The 9,876-nt window shown below is 44.1% G+C and overlaps 1 protein-coding gene across 1 annotated transcript; it reads right to left on the reverse strand.

Moving 5' to 3' along the window:
- Nucleotides 1–402: 402 nt before the first annotated feature.
- YARS2 (tyrosyl-tRNA synthetase 2) lies at nucleotides 403–9,448 on the reverse strand. The gene is made up of 5 exons (XM_034402757.2): nucleotides 8,551–9,448; nucleotides 4,246–4,413; nucleotides 3,009–3,164; nucleotides 1,855–2,025; nucleotides 403–1,001 (listed from the first exon to the last, which is right to left on the reverse strand). Exons 1-5 carry the CDS (start codon nucleotides 9,375–9,377, stop codon nucleotides 830–832), a joined length of 1,494 nt encoding a protein of 497 aa, XP_034258648.2. The 5' UTR covers nucleotides 9,378–9,448; the 3' UTR covers nucleotides 403–829.
- Between the last annotated feature and the right edge of the window lie 428 nt (nucleotides 9,449–9,876).

Consider the following 9,876-nt stretch of genomic DNA (forward strand, 5'->3'; position numbering starts at 1 on the left):
GAAAGCATGGGATATATAAAGCTGTTGCTGATATTTGATAATTTAAAAAAATTAGACTTTTCACTTAGATTAGATCTCAAAGCTAAATTATAATAAAATTAACATTTCTCACCTATCCCAGTATTTGTTTTGAAGCTGAAACTACTGATGTTTCAATAATAAGAAACTTAGCTGCATTTTTCAAGGCATTCTTATGTTTTTGTCCAAACTGTCCACCCCATAAAATGACACTAAATAGAATTCGTTATTGGCCAAGCGTGATTGGGCACACAAGGAATTTGTCTCAGGTGCATAAACTCTCAGCATATTATCTTAGAAAATAGTGAACAAAATTAGTTATAGTGTTTAGAATAGGCCATTTTACCTAGAGCTTGTAATTCAAATAATGATGCAACTAGTAAGTCTTTGAAAATTCACTTTAATGTCCTTATTGCAGAGAATATTTCCACAATGATTTATATATTTAAATTCCATTATAACTGAAACCATTACATGTACCGTGTTTCCCCGAAAATAAGACCCTGTCTTATATTTTTTTGAACCTCGAAATAAGCACTTGGCCTTATTGCCATGTGCTCAAAAGCCCGATTAGGCTTATTATCAGGGGATGTCTTATTTTGGGGGGAACAGGGTATTTCATGACTGAATGATGAAATAAAACACCATCCATTTTCCAAATGATTCTGTAGGTAAGCAGGTCTCACTCAGTGAGAAAAAAACATTTTACACAACTGCTCCACTGTCCTTGATGTGTACTTCTGTATGTTATGCCTTTCTGATATCTTTGAAGGAAGGTGACTTTCATAACTTACTACAAACCTTAATATTGTCATTCTTCATGTGACAACTGAAGCCATTTTATAATATAATAGTTCTTCTTTCCAATCTTCAGTAGTGATAAACCATTACTGAGAATATGTTGTCCAAGAATAAGTACAGCTTCAGGATTAGTTTCTGTAATATGGTTTATAGAAACCGCACCAACTGTTATGTCACGGTATCTGGAAGAAGAAATTGTACAGTTGGACTTATTAATAAATCTCAAATGGTTTAGAAGCAATGAGCATTTATCAGGAACATTAAGTAGGGCAGATTTGTTGTTTTTAAAACTTGGAAAAAGCAGACACCCTATATTCTGATAGAATTGCAAGTATCTCCTGCCCACACATGACCATCACCTCTGCTAGGCTCCCAGGCTGCCTGCAACTCCTGCATACCATCTGGAATGAGCTCCCCCCGGAGATACGGAGGATCCCGGATCTGCGCTCCTTCCGCCGTGCTGTGAAGACCTTTTTATTCCATCAGGCGGGCTTGGCCTAATTTTCTTCCCTTTTTAAATATGTAAATTTTAATCTGTTTTTAAATTATTGGGGTGTTTTAATCTGTCTGGGCCAAAATGATTTAATTTGATTTTATCTGGTTTTTAAATTTTTTGTATTTATGTATTTTATTGTTGGCTGTTCACCGCCCTGAGTCCTTCGGGAGTAGGGCGGTATACAAATCAAATAAACCTAAACCTAAACCTAAACCTAAATCAAGGATCCCTGATTTCTCCTACCTATCTGTGACACCCCTTCAGTCTTTATCTAGGACTCACAGTGTTTCCCACTTAATGACCCCTATATCTTAGGCTTATGACAGCAACCAGGATTGCCATTGTTAAGCAATGATGCCATCTGATGTACTTTATCATCCCTTCACTTAAGTGATAGCAATCCCAATTCCAATTGCCATTGTAACCTGAGGACTACCTGTATATAGGATTCATGGAAAATAACTTCTACATCAAGGCAATTTGTAGCATATCCTATAGAAAGCAGGAGTACAAAGAGACAAAAACACGTCCTAACTTACCCCTTTGGTCCATCTGCAATTGCATTAGTTTTCCGACACAAATCAAGTACTGTTGTTCCAGGTTCAAGTAGCATTTCTATGTAAGGTGCTTCTCTAAAGAGCTCCTGTAGCTCTTCGTCAGACATATTTTCTAATGCATCCACATTGCTGTAATAAAAGGCCTTTGTACATCTGGTAATAAAGAAGTAGGTATCAAAACGCGCACTGCACCAATATTTGCTATTCCAGTTTTTCTCAATTTAGGAAGAGCACTTGTATGCTTCAATGTGCTCTAGCGTTTACAATCACCCTGCTGGAAAAATACCATGAATAATGACAGCTTCATGTCTTCTCCCTCACTTTAGAAAATAAAATAAACATCTGCTGCTCCCAGTGGGAGAAACTCTTCATTTTGGGGATAGAGTAGGTTTAGAGGACTGGAAAGGATTCAGTTCCAAAGTTCCTCTGCACCAATCGTGTGCCTCAACATCCCTGCACACCATTTGTGAAATAAATGATGAGAAAGTGTCTTTACATTAGATTTTCCTTGGTTTGGAGCAGGGGTGTTAAACTCAAGGGCCAGGGGTTGGATGCGGCCCACAGGGTGCTTAGATCTGGCCCGTGGGGCCACCATTAAAACAGCGGACTGGCCAGCAGTGCCTCTGTCAGCTAAAACGGAGCTCGGGAGGGCCGTGTGTGGCTCTCCCTAGCTCCGTTTTTGCTGGCAGAGGGTTGGAGGAGGCCATCGCAGCTGAAAACAGAGCTCACAACGGCTGTGTGTGACACTCCCAAGGTCATGTTTGCTGGCAGAGGGTTGCAGGAGGCCGTTGCAGCCGAAAATGGAGTTTGGGAGCCTGTTTTCGCTGGCAGAGCACTTGGGCCACCACAGGTGCCTCCGACATGAGTAACGTCGAGCTGGCCATGCCCACCCTGGCCACACAGACCCAGCCCCCCCCCCAAGGTCAAGCACAACCTTGATGTGGCCCTCAATGAAATTGAGTTTTGACACCCCTGGTTTAGAAGTTTCCAACTTGGGATGGAGAAATTAAGATGGGAAATCCAGAATTTAATTGCCTCTCTTTTTGCTATGTGTAAAGCTACAGCCTTGTTTATATATCCATTAACAGAACTTTTGTCCACCAAATGAGATTTAACAAATTCAATCTGTCTTTTACCTCTTGGCAGATTCCAGACCATTCCTGCCATGAACAAGCTTAGTTACTTCAGCAGCAAGCCGCTTCTGAGGTCCCCGCTTCTCAGGTTCTTTAGCATGCACTTGCATGATATGATCAATTTCCATATCAGAAAGGAAAGTAAAAAGCTTCAAATACCTTAAAGAGGAAATAGCATTATTTTGCTTCAGTGTCACATAATGCAGATTTACAATTTTTTTTGAAAAAATGTACATAATTTAAAAGTGGGACAAATACATTAATGTTTCCTTTTCTAGAAATATTGAAAATAAAACCTGACACTAGCAGTAATTGTTTCTGATCAGTTAGAGCTAAAATAATATATGACAAACTAACCACAGTAAATTCAGAAACATTCAGCTCTGAAAGTTGGGAGAAGTTTTGAAAATCAGGAATGTATTATCTGTAGTGTAATTTAAACAGCAAGCAGTGGAGTGAAAGCAGTGAACTTTCTTTGTTATTCATCAACCCATAAAATTGAGGATGTGTTTTAAGTATTTAATTTTAAAGTTTATCGAGTATCCAGTTGATCAGTTTGAACAGAGCTAGGCTCTTTGGGTGTCAAAAGTACTACTTCCTGAAGTTTGAGATGGCATAAACCAATTGTGAGGAGTGCTCTAAGCATCATTAAAAAAAAAAAACCTACCACATATATTCTAACTTCTAGGGCCGTGATGGCAAACCTATGGCACGCTGGCCAGAGGTAGCACACAGCGCCCTCTCTGATGCCACGTGAGCCATCGCCCCAGTTCAGCTCCGCTGCGCATACATGTACATCTCCCACCAGCCAGCTGATCTTTGGGTCTCTGCCGCGTATGCACGGGGGGGGGGCACATGTGTGGGGGCGGGGTGGTTTTGGGAGTTCATGCGCGCTTGGGCACTTGGTCTGGAAAAGGTTAGCCATCACTGTTCTAGGACATTCAAGATGAGTATTTTTTTCTCACTCCAACTTGATTGTCACAATAATTCTGTAAAACCAGTTAAAGAAATGGAGTCTTCTGCCCTTTATATACCAACATTATCGAAAATGTAAATAGAAACAATTAGAAAGCATCTGGGTACCTATTTGTGCTAGACTGAAAGAAAGTGAGCTCTATGGCTATAAAACTTTGAATTCTGCTTTCCCCCGTTGATAGTCCAGCATCCTACAAATCATTCTAGCAAACTAGTCCTTTTGTTCGTAGCAGGAAAATAACTTTCCATGTAGAAATAGACTTGCCTTTCAACAGTGGCATCTGGCTGTCTGACAAAGAACTGATAGAGTTCAAAAGGAGAAGTCCTATTTCTGTTAAGCCAAACTGCATTCCCAGCAGATTTTCCCAGTTTATCTCCAGTAGTACTTGTAATAAGAGGCACAGTTATTCCATAGACATCTTTGTCAGTTACTCTGAAGAGAACAAAAATGGAAAGTTAATTGTCAATAGAGCTTGATATATATTTGATACTATCTAACTGATCACACCTAACACTGGACACAACATGGACGAATTCATGTGTAGTATTTCAGAAGTCGTATGCTGTTGCCTTCTTCCAAGGCCTTTAAAACCTGATTAAAACTCAAGTTTCCCTGCTCCTAGAGTCTAGACAGTGCCTTAACCACTAGATCAAACTGGCTCTTAAGTTCTTAGGTCATATTAAATGGCCAGCATATATTTTTTAAAACCCAACCATTTACAAACCAAATATATTTTAAGTTTTATAACAGTGTCCCTCAGCCTGACATCATCTTGATATATAGAGACTTGATATATCAAACTACAACTTGCTTTATTTTATTTTCAATCACCTATGTATATGACAGTAGCTATGCTCTAGGACATTGGATGCACATTAGGTTGTGGAAGGAATGTATGTCCAAGAGAGAAGAGCCGAGGTGAATGTGCAGTACTGCAGGATACTTCAGCTGACTGCTAGCTGCAGTTCAACAGTTCAAATCTCACTGGCTCAAGGTTTCCATCCTTCCAAGGTGGGTAAAATGAGGATCCAGATTGTTGGGGGCAATATGCTGACTGTAAACCGCTTAGAGGGCTGTAAAAGCACTATGAAGCGGTATATAAGTGCTATTGCTAGTCCAAATGTAGACAACTTACTTTCTTCAAATATTCTGGACCAACTCCCATATTCAGCTCTACCCAGAATATCCAACTGCAAAGAAGTGGTGAAATGTAGTCCACAATTTTGAAAAACACTTCCACTAATAAAAGTTCATTAACACTCAGCTCAGTTCCCTCCCCAAAAGACACTGGGAGACAAATAATATTCAATTATTTTCTTATGGTTCTGAAATGTATTATTAGACAGAGCAGACTTGAAAACCCCCAAAAACCCCAAAGGGGAAGGAGACTGAAATAAAATTATGGCCCTTTTTCTAGTGTGAAAAGAGACACTACATGAGTACAATAAAGGACAAAAAAGGACAGAGTTGAAGGAAAAAAACCCAGAAAGTCCAGTTGTCTCTTGAAAAAAGCAAATTTGGAACAACCATGACCTGGATGACTGAGAATCTCCATAGACATTTAGAAAAAATAAAGGACATTGTTTATGTTAAAAGATGCTAGTATCAGTAGAAGAGGTTTGGAGTCTTTATAGAGGCTCTGGGTGAAACTGCAGTAAGGGCATCCTATAGTATTATCGGATGTTACATTCCAGCTACAAAGATGATAAACTGATTTACACTGCTTTCTTAACCCTGGGTCAGTTCTGGAAGTATATAACCCATAACCTTGAATAGTTTGGGATTCTTTTACATTCTTGTGGCCAAGAGATCACTGTAGTCTCCTCCCTTGTGACTGCATGATTGTAACTTGTTGCTTATATCCTTGCAATTTATATTGATATTGACTGTTTCCTAGTATGATTTGATTGCTTATTGTACCGTATGACTGTCACTGGGTGTTGTGCCTTGTGATTCTTGACGAGTGTATCTTGTCTTTTTATGTACACTGAGAGCATATGAACCAAAGACAAATTCCTTGTGTGTCCCATCACACTTGGCATCCCATCCCATCCCATCCCATCCAGGGGTGAAATGCTCCTAGTTTGGACCGGCTCGGGCGAGTAGGTAGCGATGGCAGTGGGCAGTTCGGAGAAGCGGTAGCAAAAATCCCTTCCCCTGCCCCCCATGCCCAGCTGAGCCGCGCGATCATCAGAAGCTTTTTTTCTTTTAAATGCCTCTGACGATCCAAGCTCTGACGATCCAAGCTCTGATGATCCCAGCTGAGTTGCCTGATCGGCAGAGGGTTTTTTAAAAACCCTCTGACGATCAGGCAACTCAGCTGGGATCGTCAGAGCCTTTTGAAAGCATTTTTAAATATGGTTTTACATGTAAAAAATGGTTTTAAAAGTTAAAAAAAATGGCCACGCCCACCGTCACATTCCCCACCAAGCCATGCCCACAGAACCAGTAGTACAAATTTTAGATTTCACCATTGATCCCATCCCATCCCACCCCACCTATTCCTATTCCTATTCCTATTCCTATTCCTATCCCTATCCCTACCCCTAGTCTAGTCTGATAATAAAATATGCTTTGTTGCATCTAACTTCAAACACTTTGGTTCCTTGTTTAAGGCAGGCCTTGTCCCACAACACCTAGTCAAATTAAAGCTTACCTCCCATGGAACCCACAAGAGAAAGACCAAGGGAGTCAAATAACAAAAAGTGTGACATCATCTCACAATATCCATGATTTACATACTTGCACCAGATGCAAGTATGTCATAGATTTTGTGTGATGAGATCACTTATACAGTGGGGCAAAAAAGTATTTAGTCAGCCACCAATTGTGCAAGTTCTCCCACTTAAAAAGATGAGAGAGGCCTGTAATTGTCATCATAGGTAGACCTCAACTATGAGAGACAAAATGAGAAAACAATCACATTGTCTGTTTTGGAAAGAATTTATTTGCAAATTATGGTGGAAAATAAGTATTTGGTCACCTACAAACAAGCAAAATTTCTGGCTCTCACAGACCTGTAACTTCTTCTTTAAGAGGCTCCTCTGTCCTCCACTCATTACCTGTATTAATGGCACCTGTTTGAACTTGTTATCAGTATAAAAGACACCTGTCCACAACCTCAAACAGTCACACTCCAAACTCCACTATGGTGAAGACCAAAGAGCTGTCGAAGGACACCAGAAACAAAATTGTAGGCCTGCACCAGGCTGGGAAGACTGAATCTGCAATAGGCAAGCAGCTTGGTGTGAAGAAATCAACTGTGGGAGCAATAATTAGAAAATGGAAGACATACAAGACCACTGATAATCTCCCTCGATCTGGGGCTCCACGCAAGATCTCACCCCGTGGGGTCAAAATGATCGCAAGAACGGTGAGCAAAAATCCCAGAACCACACGGGGGGACCTAGTGAACGACCTGCAGAGAGCTGGGACCAACATAACAAAGGCTACCATCAGTAACACACTACGCCGCAGGGACTCAGATCCTGCAGTGCCAGACGTGTCCCCCTGCTTAAGCCAGTACATGTCCGGGCCCGTCTGAAGTTTGCTAGAGAGCATTTGGATGATCCAGAAGAGGATTGGGAGAATGTCATATGGTCAGATGAAACCAAAGTAGAACTGTTTGGTAGAAACACAACTCGTCGTGTTTGGAGGAGAGAGAATGCGGAGTTGCATCCAAAGAACACCATACCTACTGTGAAGCATGGGGGTGGCAACATCATGCTTTGGGGCTGTTTCTCTGCAAAGGGACCAGGACGACTGATCCATGTACAGGAAAGAATGAACGGGGCCATGTATTGCGAGATTTTGAGTGCAAACCTCCTTCCATCAGCAAGGGCATTGAAGATGAAACGTGGCATGACAATGAGCCCAAACCCACTGCCCGGGCAACGAAGGAGTGGCTTCGTAAGAAGCATTTCAAGGTCCTGGAGTAACCTAGCCAGTCTCCAGATCTCAACTCCATAGAATACCTTTGGAGGGAGTTGTAAGTCCGTGTTGCCCAGCGACAGCCCCAAAACATCACTGCTCTAGAGGAGATCTGCATGGAGGAATGGGCCAACATACCAGCAACAGTATGTGCCAACCTTGTGAAGACTTACAGAAAAAGTTTGACCTCTGTCATTACCAACAAAGGATATATAACAAAGTATTGAGATGAACTTTTGATATTGACCAAATACTTATTTTCCACCATAATTTGCAAATAAATTCTTTCCAAATCAGACAATGTGATTGTCTGGCTTTGTTTTCTCATTTTGTCTCTCATAGTTGAGGTCTACCTATGATGACAATTACAGGCCTCTCTCATCTTTTTAAGCGGGAGAACTTGCACAATTGGTGGCCGACTAAATACTTTTTTTGCCCCACTGTATACCTTAGACTTATATACCGCTTCACAGTATGAATGTGATTTTGTGTGATGGCATCACTTACATACCTTAGACTTACTAGACTTATATACCGCAAATATGTACCGTAAATGTACATGACATGCCAACGCATCCCTTTGCCACATCAAGAGTTGCTGGGCGCCCTGCAAACCTCCCCAACTCCTTCCTGTCTTACTTAGAGACGAGGTCGTAGCCAGACATGATGTTGCCCAACTGGTCGGCTCCGCCCAGCTGAACGAGGCAGCCGTAGCCACGGTACAAATGCAGGAAGTCGTAAGCTTGAAGGGCCGGGTAGAGAAACTCGGCCAAGCCCATGCCTTCGGGGCTACTCAAGCGGGCCTTGCAGCTCTGCCGGCTCAGCAACGTGCCCATCCGGAGGTGACCCCCGACTCCGGCCAGGAAGCCGATGACCGACTCGCTCTCCAGCCAGCTGGCGTTGTCCAGGAAATGGACGCTGCCCAGGCGGTTGCCTTCCTCGGCCCAGAAGAGCTCCCGGTGGTTCTGGAAGAGCCGCTGGAGCCCCTCGAGGAGGCCCCGCGCGCGCTCCCGCACCTCCTCCGCCGTCAGCGGCTCCCGGGCTTTGGTGCGGCCGCTGGGATCGCCCAGCCGCGCCGTAGCGCCGCCCACCAGGGCGATGACGTCGTGGCCGGCCCGTTGGAAGTGCAGCAAGCCCAGCACCGCCAGCAGGTGCCCGACGTGCAACGAGTCGGCCGTGGGGTCGAAGCCGCAGTAAGCCGTCACGGGAGGGCGGCCGGGTTGGAGGAGCTCGATGAGCTGCTCGTCGGCGGGCTGAGGCGGGAACACCTCCTGGAACAGACCGCGCTGGTACTGGGTGGCTAAGAGACCCTTCGCCACGGGAGAGGCCGGCGTCGGACGGGCGTCTGGCTGCTGGTCGTGACGCTGCCGCCGCGTCTGCGAAACCAGGAGTCGGGGCGGCGGCGGCGGCGGCCTCCGAGCCGAAAGAAACCATAGGCGCCCGGCCCGGAGCGTGGGCGCCGCCATCTTGCCTACGGAAAGTCCGCTGTGCTTTGAGCGCGAGGCATGTCGGGATGGGGGCGGGGCCAAAGCGTCCCATCCCTCTAGCGCAGGGGTTTCCAACCTTGGCCACTTTAAGCCTGGCGGACTTCAACTCCCAGAATTCCCCAGCCAGCTTTGGAATTCTAGAATTCAGCATAGCTGGCTGGGGAATTCTGGGAGTTGAAGTCCGCCAGGCTTAAAGTGGCCAAGGTTTGGAGACCCCTGCTCTAGTTGCAGCAGCGGCAGGGGGGAGGGGGGAAGAAATCGCTGCCTCCAGAATCATCCGGATTGGAACGTGAGGGGCAAGCGATGCTTCCTTGAGATTTCCACGTTTCCAAATTTGCTGGCTTGAAGGTGGTGGGGAATCGTCCCCCAAAGCAGCGGCCTTAAGCTTTAGACATGCATTTCAGAATGGGCTGCAGCCTATTTCATTTCCTGTCGGATGAACTTCCAAATCGGTTGTGAAGAGGGACTGTTGGCTGCT

Source organism: Pantherophis guttatus, chromosome 7, assembly GCF_059756535.1.
Source record: "Pantherophis guttatus breed Tessera chromosome 7, ASM5975653v1, whole genome shotgun sequence".
Lineage (NCBI taxonomy): Eukaryota > Metazoa > Chordata > Lepidosauria > Squamata > Colubridae > Pantherophis > Pantherophis guttatus.